Raw genomic sequence first — 21,743 nt, 5'->3', positions numbered from 1 at the left:
ATCTGTGACAAGTTAGAAGCACAGTGTGGGGAGTGCTTTTTTATCTCTCTCTCTCTCTCTCTCTGTCCTTCCTTTCATGCAGAAGTTGGGTAAGAAGTAAAAGTTGTTGTTGCTTGCAACTCTCACTATCACCATGGTTACTGTAGCCTGAACAGTACAAGGCTCCTCACATGGATACCTGCTAATTGCATTACAGAGTTCACTGACAATGTCCCGAGACAGCCAAACACAGTCTGATGAAATCACCCTTAGCAACAGGGTCAATCTTTGTCTTAGCCTCAGATGTGTTCCTGTTCTTAGAAAAGGTTGGTCTCATGTTTGAAGAGGACACTCTTAGTGGGGAACTAAGTGTTGTTTAAGAGTCTCCTGGTAAAATCTGGCCCTGGTGGACACCCAGCTTCTGTAACTGAGAAAGTCTAAAACTCCTCAAAGGGTGGTGATCTGTAGAACTTTAAACCCTTTAGTCTGAGTGAGGAAAAACAAAATTTACCCCTGTGACTGGAGGTTTGCCCTGGTGCCAAACATATGAACAAAGTACTCATGAACAAAAGGCGACTTCTTACTTGTAGAACACAACGGATAGCCGACATAAACTGTATGAGATTATGCAACACTAAAGGGCCTGACGGCTCTCAGCTGTGTCGGGGGTGTGGAGGATCACACTCTTATTAAAGTGTCCACTGAAAGGCCAGAAGGTGCGTGACAGAGACTAGACCGCGGCCTGGGTGAGCTTGCTGTTGGCAGCTTCATTCCAAACCAATTAGGGGACTGGAAGTGGGTTACAAAGCCCGGTAGCCAAGAAGTCCAGTTTGTTCCATTGTAGGAAGCTATGGATGATACCAATGGAAATTCATTCTGCCTGTCTCATGAGGTACGTAGCACACTGATCTGATACTAAGCTAGGAACACCGTAGTCTGTGAACGGTGCAGACGCTCTTCTTTATCAGTGGTGAAAAGAAACTACAGTGAGAAGCAAAACCACCACCTTTTTTTCTAAACTTGATCTAGTTGTTTTGGCGCCTGAACCTGAACTGTCATGTACTGGCCGTCACAAACCCGCTGATTAGGATATGTTGCCATGGTGAGTGTGGTGGCGGGCGTCCATCAGGCCCCTGATTGGGACAGAGACATCCTCTGAAGCAGTTTTGTAGTCCGTCGGGTTACGCAGGTATACACCGTATACCCACTAGGAAAGGTCAAGGATTTTTAGCCACTTACAAAAGTGCAAAGATGTGTAGCAACATCGTTTTGTGATAGAACTCATACTTTCATTCCTGAATTCACCCCATCTGTGTTGATGGGCAATGAAAGCGGCTCAGTGGTTTGCTTTTGGACCATTGGTGCTTCTGTGGCCTGTGACCTGGAGCTGGGGTCACCTACCAAGGAACAACAACACAGCTGTTTGGCGGTCACTCTCTGCTGCACAAGTTTGAAATGAACTCACTAAAATCACTGAAGGAGATATGAAATAGGTTTTTTCGTAAGCCTCCAGAAAGTTAGGTAACATCAGCACACACTTTTTCATCGCAAATATACATCAAAGAAGCCTTCGAGACAATATTTTTCACCTGTTAACAGAGAAAGCCTGGAGAGATGCTAGCAGCCAGACGTGGCTAACACTGATTAGCTCGGGGCAGAGCGCCCAACTCATCTAAAATGTATTTTTTAACCACTAATACTGCTGAAAATAACAGCAAACCTCTGCAGTAGCATGAGAAGAGTCCTTACACAGAAAACAAAGCACCAACAACATAGTTAGAGAACCCAGAGTTTATTTAAAAAATACTGTTTTACAAGGCTACAGACCTTAGCAGCCGGCTGGTCCATATTGACAGGCAGACAAACAAGTCGATTACAGAGTTGAAACTCAATAGAACTGAACTCGAAATCGACTTGAAATCTCTGGGATTTCTCTGTTAACAGGTGATCAATGAAAAAAATGGCTTATTTGATGAAGAGTACTGTGGGGTTCAATTTCACTGGAGTTACACTTTAATTTACACCATTAAAGTACTATATGGTAGTGTCAGTTATCAGTAGATAACTTAGCTATTAGCTTAGCGTAATTAGCTATTGAAAGAGTGGAACATTTTCCATTATTAATAATAGTTGCACTCTTAAATGCACATTGAAAATTGCTAGCTAATAGAACCTGTGCTCCAGGGACCATATTCACACATCAGCTTTAGTTTACAGTTTACAGTATAGTTAATGTAGCTCTTAACTAGACTGGGGATCCCAACCCCCTTCTGCGGGCGATTTGAATTCTCCATACACCTGGGTCTGGAGAAGAGCAGGTCTATTTTAACAGTTTCCTATCCCCTTTTCCCGGATCCAATCACCAAGCTGGCTTTTTTCTCTGGCACACTATTGGCTTGTTAAACACGATGACGACAGAGAAGCGTCGCAGTTTTGTGTTAACAATTTACATTCAACATGGCGGCCACCAAAGCGTAACAACTGCTACCCGTTGATGCAGCTGTCACTGCAGTTTTAAATAATTTCAGTTTCCCTTAAAACTGAGGAGAAACTTTCCCTGGAAAGGATGTATTTGCTTTACTGCCAACTCATTTTGCTAAAAGTTTAATCTACCAGTTAGCCCCGCTGGTGGCCAAATGAATGGAGCACGTCATCCGGATCGTTGGTCTGATTGGTTGGAGGACCGTCCAGTTGTGTGCAGCGATTTGAACTACGCCTGCCTTTTGTGCTAAAGAAAATGACAGCAGCCTTCCCAGATCAACATGCAATCTACACTGGAACATGGTCTGGCAATAACCAGGCTAGATAGGGATTAACACTAAACCGTAGAAAATCAGTCCAGTCTTCCCAACTGTAAATGTCATTGGCTGTTAAAATCCTTGTTAACACACATTAGCATGAATGTAGATGCTTACTGTATGCAGTAGGGAGTGTGTTGGTGCTTATGGGCTGTCGCTGTGGCACAGGCCAAAAATCACAGTATACTCAGGACTAAAAACTGGACTCCACCACGCTCTGAAGTCTTGGGTGAGGTGGAGCAGAGGGTCAGGTGAGGTTGGAGAGATACCGGATGTCTTCCTGCGTGCGCTGTCCTTGGCACTCATCCAAACATTCCCGTTTTTGTATTGTATCGCAAGGGAGTGACGCAGGTCGGCGCCAAGTGGTCTGGATTCAGTGATGCTTGGGTGAACGCCATTGGGTTTAAAACGGTTTTAACAGTTCCAAGACATATTGAAGTTGTCAGTAAACTTCATTCCATGGGTGAAGCAGATGTCAGCCATGCATTCAGGGCAAGGAGTGCCTTTCCTGTATAATTATTTGATATAAATAGTCAATTTGGGAGAGGGGTCTGCCTGCAGGGCTTCTCTGTGGAGTTCAGCTCTCAAGTCAACTCCACTGTCAGGGCAGGAATATAATAAACCGATAGAAGAAGAAGAAGAAGAAGAGTTAATTTGACTACACTGCCTTATGAAAATGTGACTGATTTGCATTATCCAAAACAACAAAAAAAAAGTCTGAATGCAGGGGTCTTGCATAGGTTCAAAATAGCCGCCACTCACCAGTGTAACACATGAGGGTCGACTGTGTTGTTTAGTTTAGCATTAGCTCCTGAAGTTTCATGGAAGGCTATGAGTAATGTTCACTTTTGTTCTGTGGAAAATGTTAGCTGTTTCTGTATTACTGTGTGTTTGACTTCATGGATCTTTTTTGTAAAGAGTTTAGCAAGGATTTGTAGCTGTTTTTCTGTCATTTGTATTTTCTTCATTGGATCATTTCTTCCAGTGGAAAACACGCAGTCGAACGCAGCCCTGCTCAGAACAAACACTGCCACAATACAGCACAACAAACGCAGTCTATTATTTTGTTCTTGTACTATTATCCGTCAGAAGTGCCATATGATCTTATTGTACTATGTCAGGAGAGTGCTGTGTCCCAAATCGCGCTCTTCCGCCCTCAAACTGGCTTTTTTGAGGGTGGAAGTGCGTTCACGCATGCGGCCGTGCACTCAAAAGCGCCCAAACGGTTGAGTGTGGATCAATGGACACTCAACGCCCTCAATCGCCGCCGTTTTGTCTACGTAGCAGAAGAGGCGGGACTAAATTCAAACTGGAAAATGGCGGAACAACAGCGCAACGGAGCAGCAACAACTAGATTCACTTTCTAAATGTAAAAAGAGGATCACAAGGACTTTCGGCGGTGTGCTGAGTCCGAAGAGTTGTTGGAAAAGCTTTTAGAAAAATAAACAGAAGAAGAAATATGTTCGTCATTTCCGGTAAGTGCGGGGCGGCAGTGTGTGATTTCAGACAGACAGCACTTACTGGGAAAATTCAGTGCACTGATCGTGTCAGTACACTCACTGCAGTGAACGATTTGGGACACAGCATGTAAAATAAAATAAAGCGAACAGTTGATCATTTTGTCAGTTTGTTTTCTTTTTGATTAAGCACGGCCTCATGAAACTTTACCTTCATGAGTTCTCTGGACGCTTCCGACAGCCATACAGGGACTGGCCCTTGAGAAGGGATCGCAGCAGCCACGACGCCAAATCGGGCCAAGGGTGTAAATTGGGGAGGCTTTCCTACTTCCTACGCTCTACTTCCGGCACCCTTGCTCGGACTACGGCCATCATTGAACTCGGCCTTGATCTCAAATACACACGTGGAACATTTCGTGACTGTATCTTGTACGGATGCTATCACTGCGCCAAAATCTGTCGACAGACGGATACTCAAACTTCCTCTGCAGTAGTTCCTGCTATATTAAGTGTCAACTCTGAGCAATAGTTGTTGGAAAACAGGCTGTAGACATTTCATACGTGATCAGACATCTCACATGATATGCCTCGACACAGGACATAATACTTAGCAACATTTCTGGTTTCAGCTGTGGCAATGAGTCACACGGTCAGTAGAAATGACCTAAAATGATCAACACAAAAAGCTATGCATAAATGGTTAGACATTATCTTAAACAATAGCTTTGCGTTACTTTCCCCTCACATTCTTCCTTTTTTTATCATTTATGATAATTCACAAGTATATACGTCCAAGTGGAAATTACATCAAGCCAGGAGGATTTAAAATGCTGGTTGGATGAGAGGTTGACACAGACGTCGTCATACAGTGAAGAGAAACAGACCCTGGCTAGGGGTAACCTGTATTTGGAGGCCTCAAATGGACTCAAACCCATTTGTATCAGAAACTGAACTAGGCAGAAGACTTATTGGAGACACAGGTAAGGCACAGGAGCAGCGGCAGGAAAAAATAATCCAGCCAAGCAACAAGATGTTCGAACTAGGAATTTGATGTGTTCACTCCTGAGCCGATGTCCGTCTGGAACACCTGATGTTGCGCGCCGGGTTCCCGGATCTTGGCGGAGCACTGCACGAAAGGGGATCAGAGGAACAGGAGAATTAGCAAGTGCACTTTTCAACTCTATAAAAGCCTTTTTTACATCTGGAGTCCATGTGATCTTGTCATGAGCTGCCAAATGTTTACCATGGCCTGTAGTTGAGAGTGATGCCTCCCGCTCTGAGAGGTTACTGTCTGCAGCATGACTGTATGTTTCTTTGATACAGGTAGTAGAACGTTCTGGATAGCTGCTACGGGAAAGAGGGATTTTACCTCTGCTGTGATCACCGGTCCCAGATAGGAAACTTCAGTCTGGACAAACTGTTTTTTTTTTTGCATGCCTTCTCTGAGGAGCTGCACACCAATTTTCAAAATTTTGTCTCAATTGCGGTTGAAAATAGCTCAGACTTTCGAATAATCCTCGTTTTTTTTTAGTTTTTTTTTTTAGTTTTTTTTACAGTTTTTCAGTTATCGAACTAGTCCAGGTGTAAGGCCGCCCCTGAAACGTGAACACAAACCAGTAGTGGCTTTCTGCGTGGACGGGTACGGAGAAAAAACCCATTTGCGAGGTCGATGACTGAACAACTGTCAAATGAGAGGCATCGGGTGGAATGAGAGACAGAGCGGTTTGTGGGTTTGAACTCCATTCTTTCGGTTTGGCCCTCCTCCCTGATTTTCTTCAGGAAACATTGATTGCTGAGTCATTTCCAAGCCCCCCACCACAGCGACTTCCTGGTTGATCCAATCCGGAAGCTCCAAAAACTGAGTTCTCCGAGTGTCCACTAGGGGCAGGTTTCATAATAGAGCAGTTTCTCTTTGACCCCCATGTTAAACAGGCCGTTTTCACAGCATCATTAAACCTGTTTAAGGCCTGGTACAAAAATAAAACATTCTAGTCTGCATGTTTAGGTCATATCTCCATGACAACACTGAGGGGGGTGATTTTTTTGTACCAGGCTAGTTTATTTTATTGGAGGTTAAAGTTTAGGAATAATTAGGGGCGTGGTCTCTTGAGTGACAACTAGCCTCTGGCCCTCACTTCTCCTCGGAGGTAAACGTCAGCCAGATGGAAGTATCTCCCTCCCCCCAACGTCACATACATGCCCTTTTTTGGTAAGAGGAAATGAGGAGGAGTCAAAGTCTGACAAGATGACGACTCCCGTAGGCGAGGACGATTGGATCAAGTTTAGAGAACGGACCTCGGGTATGCTACCTCCATTTTTTACACAGTCTGTGGTCATTGCATGGGATAATTACACCCCCTTTGAGCAACTGGTCAAACACTGGAATAGTTTCAAAGGATACTGTTTCTTACAAGGCCTGTAGTCTGAATTTGGACGAATTTCCAAAGGTATTGCAGCTTTCACAAGTCCAACCGGGAACTTATGACCAATAAGGCTCCTGTGTCAATTCAGTTGGCATGTTTTCAGTAGTCATGACTGTGTACACCAATGAACCACAGTTCTACTGTTCTTTTGACCTGCACTGTAGATGTTGTTGTAGTGCGATAAACATCAACATTTCTGCTGTTCTCTGTTCTTGGATCCTCTGTTCTGCAGACATCTGATCACCTGCGTTTGCCTCAGAGTCACAGACCCTGCCTTTTCTATGATGCAGGCTTAGCCAGCTGGATGTGTGGGGTGGTTGTCTGAAAAACGTCGGTGTTGGGCGGCAGAGAGGGTGACAGAAACAACAGCAACTGACTTTGTCCACTTAATGTGTGTCAATGTCCATATTTCTGGCTTCTCAGCTCTCCCGTACCACTCTCCCTAAAAGTCTGTGTCTTGCCTCTGACTATGTGCAGTGCAGCGCCTGTGGTGTCATGTAACTTCCTGCTTTTGTGCTGTGTGAGTGTGACAATGACATCATCTCTTTTGAAGAATGTGAGTTATGCAACAGCTGCCTTTCATATACACATTTAACACATTGTTTAATACCCTTCCTCATGATACATTGTTTCTGGAATTAGTTTGAGTTACTTTTCTTTTTGGGTGATTCAGTATTTATGTGCGTGTCTTTATCCCGTGTTTGAGTATGTGCATGTGTTACCTCATCCTTCTGCTTCGTCCCAGGCGGCTCCTGTTTTTCCGCCCATGGCCACCATTTGAGTTTGAGTCGGTTTTCTTCTCAGCTGCTCTCCTGTCACCCCTGGGGTAGGGCTACTCATTCGCCCAATGTCCCTTTCCTCCTCAGTTGAAACATTCTTCTGGATCTCAGCTTGACTCGCCTCGTCCGCCCTGATTCACCAGTTCTAAAAGCGGCTGTGTCTTGTGAAACGCTGACTGCGGCCTGGACCGAGTCACAGTTGCCATCATGTCCCCATTCTGGGTTTTTTCTTCCGCAGAGGCATTCTGAATGAAATATTGAAATAGCCTCTGATTTGAGGATGCAATTTCCCAGGATTCAGCTCAGACAGAAGAGGAAATTGTTGGTCATTATATTGTGTTTTGGATTTTTGTTCTAACTTTCTTCTTTCTTTTTTATGCTGACCCTTTAACTGTTGTCTTTACCTTACTCAGTATCCATCCTTCCACATACTATACACCTTCCAATCTGCTTCCAAGGGTGTGAATCTCCTTCTCTGTTTCTTTGCCAATGTCATTGTGCCCTGTGGTCCCTCCCCCTCTCCTGTTTTGTCTGACTGACTGATAAAAACGATAGTTTGGAGGACAAACCTGTATCTTTGCTACACCAGCAGTGCTGTTTATCCAGGTCTCAACTAAGAACATGTCTCATCAGAGTTTTATCAGAGTCCCTCAATCTAAATCTTCAGCCTTATGCCTGAAGGTGCATCTTGGGGGTTCAGAGTAACCACCATCAAACTTAAAAAAAAAAAACAACAACAACGACACAAAAATGCTTTTTCATCCCAGCCCAGAAGAATTCAGCTGGATTGGAAGTCACCTCATCCTTCAAGTTCTTTGTTTCCTTTGTGGGGACATCCTGACAAATATAGATCTACTTCATTAATGAACATTACCTTGGTCAATTGAAGACTCTTTCCGTAGATTCATAACTCTTGCCTGATATCTTGGATAGTGATAGCCGATATATGACAGGCGTCCACAGGCAGCTCTGTGTTGCTGCAGACGCCTTTTTTAAGTTCAATAAACATTCCTTTTCTTTAAATTGAGACTTGTAACATTTGTGTTCATCATTGTGTAATTGTTATGATGTAAATTGAGGGAGCTTCAGTAGTATCGGCTCCAAATATCAGCTCAAGAAAATCGTCAGTCCGTATCAGTCATCAAAAAAACAGTATCGGTCGATCCCTTATCTTGGATCATTTTTTTCTTTTCTATCTTTCCCCCCTTTAATTGAGTACCCTTCTACTCTTTATTAACTTACTTTCTATAAACTCCCTGTTATTACTACTGTACGTTGACATCTGATTTGTGCTGTGTTTAGGGGGATTTGAAGGTTGGAACTGGTCAGGGGAATGACTGTGGGGGAGAAAGTGGGGGGAGTGTGTGGTCAGGTGCGGGGGCAGAGATACTGGATGTCTGCCTGTGTGTGCTGTGCGCTTATCCAAACGTTCCTGTTTTAGTATGACATCCCAAGGGCACGACATAGGTCGGCGCCAACTGGTCTGCGTCCAGTGATGCTTGGGCGAACGCCATCAGGTAAAGTTCTCAATAAACTTCCCCCCACGGCTGAAGCATGCAGATGTCTGCTGTGTATTCAGGGCAAGAGTGTCTCTCCTCCAAACCTCACTGCATAACCACTGAATACAAATGATCACTTTCTTGACACAAGTGTCTCTGACTGAAACCAAAAGAACCCAAAGTGGTTTCGTCTGAGCAGATACCGTATTTCCCAGCTATTCCTCACTCTGAAGGGTTTGTTCCCCCACACTGATAAAATCCACATGGACACAAACACAATCATGTTTTCAAATCAAAGCAAATTTATTTAGAGAGCTTTTTTCACAAAACGTGTCATACAGGTTCTTATTGTTCCAATGCAAAGACATGAAAAGCTGAATTCAGGGTCAGCTTGATTATCAGTATACAATACAGGATTGCACAAAGAAGTTGTAGCTAGATAAAAAAAATCAGCATCTCAGTTATAATCATCCACCATACAGAGTGAATCACAAGATATTAAAAGAGCCCAAGCTTTAAAAGTCATCTTTAAAAAGATTAGGAGTTCAAAACCTACATGGATTTGTGCTTTGCTAATTTGAAAAAAGGTATATTTGCCATTATTCCCCCTAATTCATATTCTAGCTGTTCCACGCATCAAAAGAAGGCGATATCGGTGTTATTCACTGTATGACTCAAGTTCAAAGTGCCTTTCTGTTATATTTAAACGATTCATTATGATCTGGATATGCAGTTTTGTTTTTATGTATCACAAAAGAGAAGAACTTTACATTCAACATTCAAGTTAATGTGTAAATCCGGCGTAAAATCATCCCATGGTCTTTGGCTGTACTTACATACATCAAATAACTAATGGAGACCATTCAAACGTCTTTTTTAACCACTAATGCTGCTCAAAATAACAGCAAACCTCTGCAGCAGCATGATAAGAGTCCTTACACAGAAAACAAAGCACCAATGGGCTCCTTCCTTTGGGATTGACTTTGCTAATCCACTTGAATAGACTTTACTATGAGAGAAGCTGGTACAGGGGCCAGTAGGTAAGTCTTTAAAACACTATTTTAATAAACTCTGGGTTCAATAACTACGTTGTTGGTGCTTTGTTTTCTGTGTAAGGACTCTTCTCATGCTACTGCAGAAGTTTGGTGTTATGTTCAGCAGTATTAGTGGTTAAAAAAAGACGTTTTAATGCCTTCACCGTACTGCTCTGAGCTAATTAGTGTTAGCAGCGTCCGGCTGTTAGCGACTATTAGAGTCTCTACTGGATTTCCGTTAATAGTTCATACATGAAAAAAAAACAACTGGAAAAAGACCACATGATGATTTTACACCAGAATTGCACCTTAAGAAATCAGTAATACTTTATTTTACAGTTCTGTATTATTTTTCAGGAACATTTCCTGGAAAGAACTGACATGTGATTTGGAAACATTGTTGACTTTCAATTCATTTCTATAATGGGCAGTGTCATCTACAGTCAGCTGAGCATGCAGAAGTGTGAAGCATACCTTTTAACATACTGTACATGGACATCAGTGTTTCCAATTACTAATAAATAATTCAGTTTAAATGGAGCAGTTCATGACAGGAAATTCCCATTTTCCCTGTAATTAGTTTGTAGTTCTTTCCAGGAAAAGCTGTGAAACAATTGTAAGTATAAATTGTATATAAATTGTACATGAACACATACACATGGTCTACATCTATAATAAATGAATACAATGAATACAAGTCCTGCAGACATGTTGCACCTCTCTATTATTCTGGTTATTCACTATGATTAACGTGGTTAATGAGAGAAATTGCAGAAGAAAACAAAACCACATGCAAAACTACACTGTGAAGCACCTCATACATGATCGCTCGTTGACTCGACATGGACAGAAGGTGTGAAAATGTTCTAAGGTGTTGTGGGCATGTAGGATTATCTTTGGGAAGTTGTAGATGAGGTCCTGGAAAACTCCCCAGGCCCTTTAAGGCCTTTAAAGTTCTTGGCCAAGAACAATGCTCTGACCATTGAAGGTGAGTTCCCAGTCTGTGTGATTTATAGGATTACCCTTCAGGGACCTCCATCTGAAAACATGTTGGTTGTTGGGTACAATTAAGACCAGAGTGATAAGAGTGGAGGAAGTGAAACCATTGATCACAATAGTCACTTTTTTGACTCCAACTCGCATTGAGCTCACTTCTTTAGTGAATGAAATAGACCCCTGGATGCCCCTCAAGAACCCCTGGTTGAGACCAACTGGTCTAGCAGATCATGTCCCATCAGATCCCACAAAAACTGAACTGTTCAAAGCTTTAGTCCCATAGTGCGAGCAGTATTCCCAACAAACTCATACAGCAGAGAGTTGTTGGCTGGGAGGGACCATCGGAGCCATTCAGGAAGTACTCCACCCGAGACCAGGAGCCATTATTGGGCAAAGGTTTCACCCCCAACGACCAGCACATCAAGTTATAGACGTCCACCTCTCGAATTGGAGCTGCCCGAACATTCTGCTTGAAGTCTGTATGAAATGAATGAAACGTAATTAGATCTACTTCTCAAATTATAGAGAATCTGGCTGTTTCTGTGTTTCACCATCTAGCAGCACCGCCAATACTGCATTCTCCCTTCAGTATGCGCATGCTTGAATGGGAGCTGTCATTAGAGGTTTTTTTTTTCTACCTTTACCTGTACTTTTTATGCAGCATTACTTTTGTCAATGACTTTTACTTTTACTTTTGTCTAGGAAGAACCTGTGCAATTCTCTGCTGCTCCAACAGCAGTGGGAAACTTCAACTTTGGAAAAAAAACTGCATGTGAACTACACAAACCTTTACCTCATGAAGAGCGCCCCTGTCTGAGGCCGTACGGTCTACATGGATTCAAACCTTTACCTCATGAAGAGCACCCCTGTCTGAGGCCGTACGGTCTACATGGATTCAAACCTTTACCTCATGAAGAGCGCCCCTATCTGAGGCCGTATGGTCTACATGGATTCAGACCTTTACCTCATGAAGAGTGCCCATGTCTGAGGCCGTACGGTCTACATGGATTCAAACCTTTACCTCACGAAGAGCGCCCCTGTCTGAGGCCGTACGGTCTACATGGATTCAAACCTTTACCTCATGAAGAGCGCCCCTGTCTGAGGCCGTACGGTCTACATGGATTCAAACCTTCACCTCATGAAGAGCGCCCCTGTCTGAGGCCGTACGGTCTACATGGATTCAAACCTTTACCTCATGAAGAGTGCCCCTGTCTGAGGCCGTACGGTCTACATGGATTCAAACCTTCACCTCATGAAGAGCGCCCCTATCTGAGGCTGTACTGTCTACATGGATTCAAACCTTTACCTCATGAAGAGCGCCCCTTTCTGAGGCCGTACGGTCTACATGGATTCAAACCTTTACCTCATGAAGAGCGCCCCTGTCTGAGGCTGTACAGTCTACATGGATTCAAACCTTTACCTCATGAAGAGCGCCCCTGTCTGAGGCTGTACTGTCTACATGGATTCAAACCTTTACCTCATGAAGAGCGCCCCTGTCTGAGGCTGTACTGTCTACATGGATTCAGACCTTTACCTCATGAAGAGCGCCCCTGTCTGAGGCCGTACGGTCTACATGGACTCCCTGGGCGTGCAGATGTTCTCTAGAAGTGGATCAAGAATATTAACAGAGGAAGTTTTGGTTCACACTTCACACTCAATCTCACAGTGAACATCATGAGGCTGCCGAGCTTAACACAGTGAAAAAGTAATGTCAGCTAAGCTAACACTGCTTAGCTAGCTCATGTTAGACGCCTCTATCAAGACTGCTGTGGTCACACACAGTAAATGAACTCAGTGTGCTGTTATTGTGAAATATAACCTAAGTTACTCTAACTAAAGCATCCAAATGAGCACAATGTAAACATCAAGTAGCTGAGTTTATCAGTGATGGAGGTAAATAATCACAAGTACTCTTCATGAGGTAAAGGTTTGTTTAGTTCGCATTCATTTTTTTCCAAAGAAGAAGTTTCCCACTGCTGTTGGAGCAGCAAAGAATTCCACTTCCTCGACATCATTGTCAAAAGTAATGCTGCATAAAAAGTACAGGTAAAAGTAGAAAATGACAGCTCCCATTTAAGCACACACATACTGGAGGGACTGCAGTAATGGCGGCTTGTTCACTTGTTCACCGGATTGGTCTTTATCACAATTTACAATCTGTAACTTCACAACAAACTATACTGACAGAGCAGCAATACACGTCATTTCTCCTGCACTGTTCACTCTCTCTATCAGCCTCCAATACCACCCAGATCACAGACGTGACATGATTACAGGAACCCACTGCAGCATCTTTAAGCCCTGATCAGACAGAGAGTGTTTTGTATGTTGAAGACGTGAGCATGACATCCCAAGGGGCACAACATAGGTCGATGCCAACTAGTCTGGGTCCAGTGATGCTTGGGTAAACGCCATCGGGTAAAGTTCTCAATAAACCTCACCCCATGGCTGTGTATTCAGGGCAAGGAGTGTCTCTCCTCCAAATCTAATAACCAGGAAGACGGAGCTGGAAGACGGAGCCAAAATACTGCTGCTATTTAGCAACTTATCAGCACTTTGTGTTTGTCTAATACAACTACTCAACCTCATCCAACAACACAGGTATCAACTTGATTAATTTTTTTATTACTTATTTGTCCAGCCTTGTGATTGGCTAAAATGGCCTTCCTGTTAGGAGCGCTATCGCCAGCGACTGCTTTGGCATGTGTGTGACATTGTTTGAGGCAGATTTTGCCGTTTCATGTGGACGGAGATATTTTTATACACCTGTAGTGTGAACAGGAATTTTATTTTAACCAGGGGCCATAATTTTCTGTTTCAAAAATACCTGTATTCGTGTGGACTAGGCCTAAAAGAACCCAAAGTGGTTTCATCTGAGTATGTTGCAGACGTGAAGTGCACTGCACTGATGTTTTTGTTGAAGACACCTGATCAGACAGGGCGTCTCCAGTTGAGTTAAATCAGCCACCCTCATCATTCAAGGGTTATTTTGCTGTGAAGTTAAATGATGTCAGCAGGGACGCTGGAGGTCAGTTAGGTGGTGAGGACGCTGAGAGAAACACTATATATGATGACGTCACTCTGGGCGACATTCATGGTTTTAGCTTCAATTTGAATGGCCGGCTGTGGGAAATAACCATGTGTTTCTTATTCTATGATGTAAATCCTCTGTTTCTGTATGTTGATTAACATAACAGTCAAGCTGTAGGATGCTGGGGGATTGCAGAGAGAAGTCACATGGGGGTTTGCAAATGGTGACATTTGGTGGTCGTAAAACATTGATAACATCCAGTGGGGTCATAAACATTGGGTAGTGTGTTTTTGTTACTTTGATGTCATTGTGTTTCTAAGGTGCTGTGATAAGACTGTATATCTGCTGAAGCTATCTGGAGAACGGGAGAGAACATTTTCGACAGCGTTGTTTGTAGCTTCTCTCCTGCATGCACGCAGCTTAGTAAAGACATGATTTGAGAAACACTGAGGACTTCAGAGAATTTCTTTCACACGGGATCTCATCAGAGTTGATGAAAATGCAGCGCAGTGACATTACATACACTAGACTTATATAAACCTGATGACCGGGCCACCACACGTTCAAAACAACAATGGAGGCTCCTAAAGAGGTTAGCTTAGATGCTACGATAGCATCTACTCTAGAATCAGAACTGGAGGAGGCTTTTTTCTCTTCTTCTGACTGACTGTCAGCCTGTGATAGACAGATGCTTCATCCAATCACCTGCCAGGTACGTTTTGGTAAAGCCTCCCCTTTTCCATCCGTTTTCAAGGTGGTTCAGTGACACAAACCATCTGACGAGTCAGGTTAGTCCATCCCTGATGTCCGATGCTACTTTGATTCATCTGGAAACTTCAGTAAGTTGTGAACTAATTCTTATAATAATAAAAATAATAAATTCTTAATACAAATCATAATCTCATCTCATCTCATCTTCATCCGCTTATCCGGGGTCGGGTCGCAGGGGCAGCAGCTTTAGTAGGGGACCCCAAACTTCCCTTTCCTGGGCCACATTAACCAGCTCTAACTGGGGGATCCCGAGGCGTTCCCAGGCCAGTGTGGAGATATAATCTCTCCACCTAGTCCTGGGTCTTCCCCGAGGCCTCCTCCCAGCTGGCCGTGCCTGGAACACCTCCCTAGGGAGGCGCCCAGGGGGCATCCTTACCAGATGCCCGAACCACCTCAACTGGCTCCTTTCAACGCTAAGGAGCAACGCTCTACTCCGAGTTCCTCACGGATGGCTGAACTTCTCACCCTATCTCTAAGGGAGACTCCAGCCACCCTCCTGAGAAAACCCATTTCGGCCGCTTGTACTCGCGACCTCGTTCTTTCAGTCATGACCCAACTTTCATGACCATAGGTGAGGGTAGGAACGAAGATTGACCGGTAGATCGAGAGCTTTGCCTTCCGGCTCAGCTCTCTTTTCGTCACAACGGTGCGGTAGAGCGACTGCAACACCGCCCCCGCTGCTCCGATTCTCCGGCCAAACTCACGCTCCATCGTCCCCTCACTCGTGAACATGATCCCGAGGTACTTGTACTCCTTCACTTGGGGTAAGGACTCATTCCCTACCTGGAGTAAGCAATCCACCGGTTTCCTGCTAAGAGCCATGGCCTCAGATTTAGAGATGGTGATCCTCATCCCAGCCGTTTCACACTCGGCTGCAAACCGATCCAGTGAGTGCTTAAGGTCACTGACCGACGATGCCATCAGGACCACATCATCTGCGAAAAGCAGAGACGAGATCCTCAGCCCACCGAACTGCTACCCCTCCCCACCACGACTACGCCTTGAAATCCTGTCCATGAAAATCACGAACAGGATTGGTGACAAAGCGCACCCCTGGCGGAGGCCAACCCCCACCGGAAACGAATCCGACTTACTTCCGAGGATCCGGACACAGCTCTCACTTTGGGTGTACAGAGATTGGATGGCCCACAGAAGTGACCCCCTCACCCCATAGTCCCGCAGCACCTCCCACAGTATCTCCCTAGGAACCCGGTCATATGCCTTCTCCAGATCCACAAAACACATGTAGACTGGATGAGCATACTCCCAGGCCCCCTCCAGGATCCTTGCGAGAATGAAGAGCTGGTCCGTTGGTCCATGTCCAGGACGGAATCCACATTGTTCCTCTTCAATCTGAGGTTCGACTGTAGGACGAACCCTCCTTTCCAGCACCTTGGAGTAGACTTTACCAGGGAGGCTGAGTAGTGTGATACCCCTGTAATTGGCACACACCCTCTGCTCCCCCTTTTTAAAAAGAGGAACCACCACCCCGGTCTGCCACTCCCTTGGCACTGTCCCAGACTTCCACGCAATGTTGAAGAGGCGTGTCAACCAAGACAGCCCCTCGTAACCCAAAGTTTTCAGCATTTCTGGACGAATCTCATCAACCCCTGGGGCTTTGCCACTGTGGAGTTGTTTGACTACCTCAGTGACTTCCGCCAGGGATATTGACAATGATTCCCCATCAGCCTCCAGCTCTGCCTCTACAAAAGAGGGCGTGTTAGTCGGATTAAGGAGTTCCTCAAAGTGCTCCTTCCACCGCCCGATCACCTCATCGGCTGAGGTCACCAGCGTCCCGTCTTTACTGTAAACAGCTTGGACGGTTCCCCGTTTCCCCCTCCTGAGATGTCGAATGGTTTTCCAGAAGCACCTTGGTGCCGCCCGAAAGTCCTTCTCCATGGCTTCTCCGAACTCCTCCCACACCCGCTGCTTTGCCTCTGACACAGCAGAGGCTGCAGCCCTTCTGGCCTGTCGGTACCTTGCAACTGCCTCCGGAGTCTTCTGGGATAGCATATCCCGGAAGGCCTCCTTCTTCAGTCGGACAGCTTCCCTGACCACCGGTGTCCACCACGGTGTTCGAGGGTTACCGCCCCTTGAGGCACCTAAGACCTTGAGGCCACAGCTCACCACTGCAGCTTCAGCAATTGAAGCTTTGAACATTGCCCACTCCGGTTCAATGCCCCCAACCTCCACAGTGATGCCAGAAAAGCTCCGCCGGAGGTGTGAGTTGAAGATCTCTCGGACAGGGGCCTCCTCCAGACGTTCCCAGTTCACCCGCACTACTCGTTTGGGTTTACCTGGTCTGTCCAGAATCTTCCCCCATCCTCTGATCCAACTCATCACCAGATGGTGATCAGTTGACAGCTCTGCCCCTCTCTTCACCCGAGTGTCCAAAACATGCGGCCTCAGATCAAATGATACGATCACAAAATCGATCATCGACCTTTGGCCTAGGGTGCTCTGGTACCACGTACACTTATGAGCATCCTTATGTTCGAACATGGTGTTAGTTATAGATAATCCGTGACTAGCACAGAAGTCTAATAACTGACGACCACTCAGATTTAGATCAGGGAGGCCGTTCCTCCCAATCACGCCTCTCCAGGTGTCTCCATCATTGCCCACGTGGGCGTTGAAGTCTCCCAGCAGAACTATTGAGTCCCCTACTGGAGCCCCATGCAGGACTCCATTCAGGGTCTCCAAGAAGGCCGAATACTCTGAACTGCTGTTCGGTGCATATGCAGAAACAACAGTCAGAGTTTTCCCCCCTACCACCCGCAGGCGTAAGGAGGCGACCCTCTCGTCCACCGGGGTGAACTCCAACACCGCGGCGCTCAGCCGGGGGTTTGTGAGTATCCCCACACCCGCCCGGCGCCTTACACCCTGGGCAACTCCAGAGAAGAATAGTGTCCAACCCCTATCCAGGAGAACGGTTCCAGAACCGAGACTGTGTGTGGAGGTAAGCCCCACCAGATCTAACTGGTAGCGCTCCACCTCCCGCACAAGCTCCGGCTCCTTCCCCGACAGAGAGGTGACATTCCACGTCCCAAGAGCCAGCTTCTGCTGCCCGTGTCTGGTCCGTCGAGGCCCGTCACCTTCACTGCCACCCGTGCAGCAGCGCACCCGACCCAACTGGTTCCTCCTGCGAGTGGTGGGCCCACAGGATGGAGAGGAGGGAGGTGCCACGTCACTTTTTCGGGCTGTGCCCGGCCGGGCTCCATGGCAAACCCGGCCGCCAGGCGCTCGCCGGCGAGCCCTCCGTCTGGGCCTGGCTCCAGACGGGGGCCCCGGGCTTCCTCCGGGCAGGGTCTCTCTTCCTCTTTGTTGTTTGTCCATTGGAGCCCACCAGGAGCATTAAGCTCCAGACAACACAGCCCTCGGGTTCACAGGGACACACAAACCTCTCCACCACGATAAGGTGATGGTTCTTATAATCATAATTATAAGTATAAATCATTTATTTCCAGCCACATATACTTGTGTACTACACACACCTCATTAAGAGAGGGGAAAACATTAGAAGTTGAAACTGTCATAAACCTATTTTATAATGCCTGATTTTAGGGAGTATGCAAAAGCAGCGAGCAGAACGCTTCACTGAACACAACTACAGAACGCTGCCCCGGGCTTCTGAAACGAGAGGATGACAGGAGAAGACTGTGGCTGCTTTAGGACACATCACTGGTATTAAAATAATAACAAGGCCCAGATTGTACTATTCAAATATGACGTTTGTTACCAGGTCCAGTCGCCAAGAAAAAGCCCCTCATGTCGAGGAACTCGTTGTCGTAACCATGCCAACCATTTTGCCATGCTGAGGGCTCCCCAGAGTCGTTTTTCCAGTATGGAAGTGTTGCCTTGTTCTGGACACACACACGCACACGCACACGCACACACACACACACACACACACACACACACACACACACACACACACACACACACACACACACACACACACACACACACACACACACACATACACAGAACTAATGTTAATATGCATGTACAGTTGTATTGATTTTTGATGGCTGCAACAATGTGATCCAGAACAGCTACTAAACGGACCTTGAGGTGAGATAGTTTTTTCATGGTTTCATGTTGAGTGTTCTCAAGCTCTAAGGAGTTTTCTCGTAAACAAACTAAAGTTAAGTTATATTCAGTGCTACTTCAAGGCACTCCACACCAAAGTGAGGCCGAAGCATCTTGATCGCTTCACCTTTGTACAGTTGGAGGAAGTGGAGCTGCATCATTTACACACAAGCTGTGTTTGAAAGTGTTCCCTTCCACAGAAGTAGTGCACTATAAAGTGTGTACGCCCTTTTGTAGTGCTGTTTGAATTCTCTGTGGTTGATTTCATTCAAAATAGAGTCCACTATAAAATACCCACAATGCACAGCTAATTTGAGTGTACATACGATGTACACAATGCAATGCGGTTGAGTTTTACCGGAGGAGAAGAAGCTGTAGCCAGGTATTTAATAGCCAACTGCGGTTACGATCAATCGATACTCACGAGCGGACTAGTTCCTTGTGAGCTTACTGCTGTTACTTGCTTGTGAAATAAATGAACCTAGGGCTATTACATCTGGCAACCCGGGACACACAACCATTGTTAACTAAACCACACTTTAACACCATTGAAATTTCAACTATTTATTCTTGATTGAACACTAAAATGAACATGAACATCAATACAACCTTTGACCGTCCTCCTGAGAGCAGGTTTGTATCATAAACAGACTGTAAAACGGGTTTAGAGCGTCACACATATATCCGGCGCATGCACTGATGCAACGATTTGTTTGAAAATTCCAGTGTAGTGTCTTAAATCTTGTTTTGTCATTCCCTATATAGTGCACTATTTAATAAACATTATATAGGGAATAGTGAGTGAATGAGGGAACGATTTCGAACACAGCTACAGTCTATGATTGAATGCATTACCTTCCAAATGAAACAACTGCAAAGTGATTCTTTGATAAGTATTCTTAATGACGCATTGATTATATGTTTAGTAGCTTGCAGTCTTCCTCTTGTCCCTCTTTCATGACTGTTACAGCCACCTGTGGATCAGTGGCATAGCGAAACCATTGGCAGAAATGTATATCGCCCAAACCCCGTGGTGCATGAGATAAACAAAAATGGAGCCTGATTAGTAGAAAAATGGCTCCATAGCCATACTATCAAAAATAAGTCGACATGGATGAGGTGTCCCTGAGGAGCTGAAAGTCATGGAAAGCTTAAACATCTATAGTTTGTTCCATGGCTGCTAGAGGACCAAATATCTGAATGAAATTGTTGAAACAAGTTGAGCTGAAACAGATGATGAAACGTCTTGAAATAAACACGCACAAATCTTTTTTCCCCCCAAAGGTGAAACATTTCCAGTTGCAGTTGTGAAGTGAAGTAGACTTTGTCATGCTTAATGTGGTGATGCACGGTAAATATGATCTGTTACCTCTGTGATAAACCAGCCGGGCTCAGCCACCAGCGTCAGGGGGGAGACAAACTTCCCTCCTTTGAAATGGAAACGTTCAGGGATCTGGTTTCTGGCGTAGACACGCATGTTGGGGACCTGGGACAATGCAGCATACACCTGGCATGACACACACATAGATACACACAAGCTGTGTAAATTGAATGATTTTAATAACAAACCTTATCTATAAAGTGCCTTTTACAATACATTCTTTGTACAATCAGTCTTTCCTTTCAGGCTCAGGTTGAAGTTATAGGACTAATAATAACTGCTGAAGTGTAGCAAATATTTGTCCTCAAGATGCACTTGAAAAGGAAAACGAGAGGAATAAAAAGATAGAAGCCTTTTGGACAGATCCGAAGAGGCCCGTCGTGAAGTAAAGCCATTGGTTGAGTTATTATAGATGGAGGTGTGGTGTAGGCAGGCAGGAGGAGGCGGGGTCAGCCCCTTCACTCATTAGTTCTTATCAGTGGCACCTGTGCAGAGCGTCTGGGCACTTAGGAACTCCAGGGACGTCACTGGTTTCATTTTGGAGAGAGCGGTCTCTCATACACCACCACCAACGGGCTGTGCCGTATATGTGACAGAGTCCATTTATACAATGGTCAGTTGCCAAAGAACATTTTTTTAAAGACACATTAATTCATATTTTCATGCGTTTTGCAATCAAAATCTAAAGTTTCTGCCAATTATTACTTGTACTTATACCTGGAAAAATCATTTCAATCCCATAAGATTATTACGCAATGGAAGCGTTGCTGCTCCAGTAAATAGGGCAAACTTTGAATACGACTTGGCAACAGAAGATTTCTTTTTTTTAAAAGATTATTTTGTGGCAGTTTTCCAAGCCTTTATTAAAAAGGACAGACAGGAAATGGGGTGTGAGAGAGAGGGGGAGACATGCTGGAGTCGAAAAAGTTATGCTAGCATGATTCAAGGCAATACCATTGTGTACGGTCGACAAACTGTAAATAGAGTTTGAAAGAATGCTTAACAACAAGGTCATGTAGCCAGAAGGACTACACTCATTGGTGGAAATAATACATTTGATTTAGCGATTAATTTAGAAAGGTGAACAGACAGTTTCACTACTACCTAATTTCGGTGTAAAATCATCCCATGGTCTTTTTCAGCACTTACATACATCAAATAAGCAATTGAGACAGTTTTTTTTGTGTATAAACTATTAACGGAGAATCCAGTAGAGTGGCTAACAAAAAAAAATAACAGCAAGGTGAAGGCATTAAAACGTCTTTTTTAACCACTAATACTGCTCAAAATAACAGCAAACCTCTGCAGCAGCATGAGAAGAGTCCTTACACAGAAAACAAAGCACCAATTGGCTCCTTCCTTTTGGATTGACTTTGGTAATCCACTTGAATGGACTTTACTATGAGAGGAGCTGGTACAGGGGCCAGTAGGTAAGTCTTTTAACACTCTTTTAATAAACTCTGGGTTCACTAACTACGTTGTTGGTGCTTTGTTTTCTGTGTA

General features: G+C 44.8%; 1 protein-coding gene across 2 annotated transcripts in view; it reads right to left on the bottom strand.

Annotated features, from left to right (window-relative positions):
• Positions 1–9,281: 9,281 nt before the first annotated feature.
• Positions 9,282–21,743, bottom strand: part of enpp6 (ectonucleotide pyrophosphatase/phosphodiesterase 6) — a 28,836-nt gene continuing 16,374 nt past the window's right edge. For both annotated transcript variants that reach the window (XM_083915803.1, XM_083915804.1), the window contains 3 exons: positions 20,229–20,366; positions 18,507–18,630; positions 9,282–11,442 (listed from right to left, as the gene is read on the bottom strand). In XM_083915803.1, coding sequence (XP_083771929.1) covers positions 11,237–11,442; positions 18,507–18,630; positions 20,229–20,366 — 468 coding nt within the window. In that variant the 3' untranslated portion in view covers positions 9,282–11,236. The remainder of the gene's footprint in view (positions 11,443–18,506; positions 18,631–20,228; positions 20,367–21,743) is intronic.

This window comes from Echiichthys vipera (genome assembly GCF_963691815.1).
Source record: "Echiichthys vipera genome assembly, chromosome: 6".
Taxonomy (NCBI): Eukaryota; Metazoa; Chordata; class Actinopteri; order Perciformes; family Trachinidae; genus Echiichthys; species Echiichthys vipera.
Note: the sequence above shows the minus strand (reverse complement) of the source record. Positions and strands in the feature narration are given on the sequence as shown.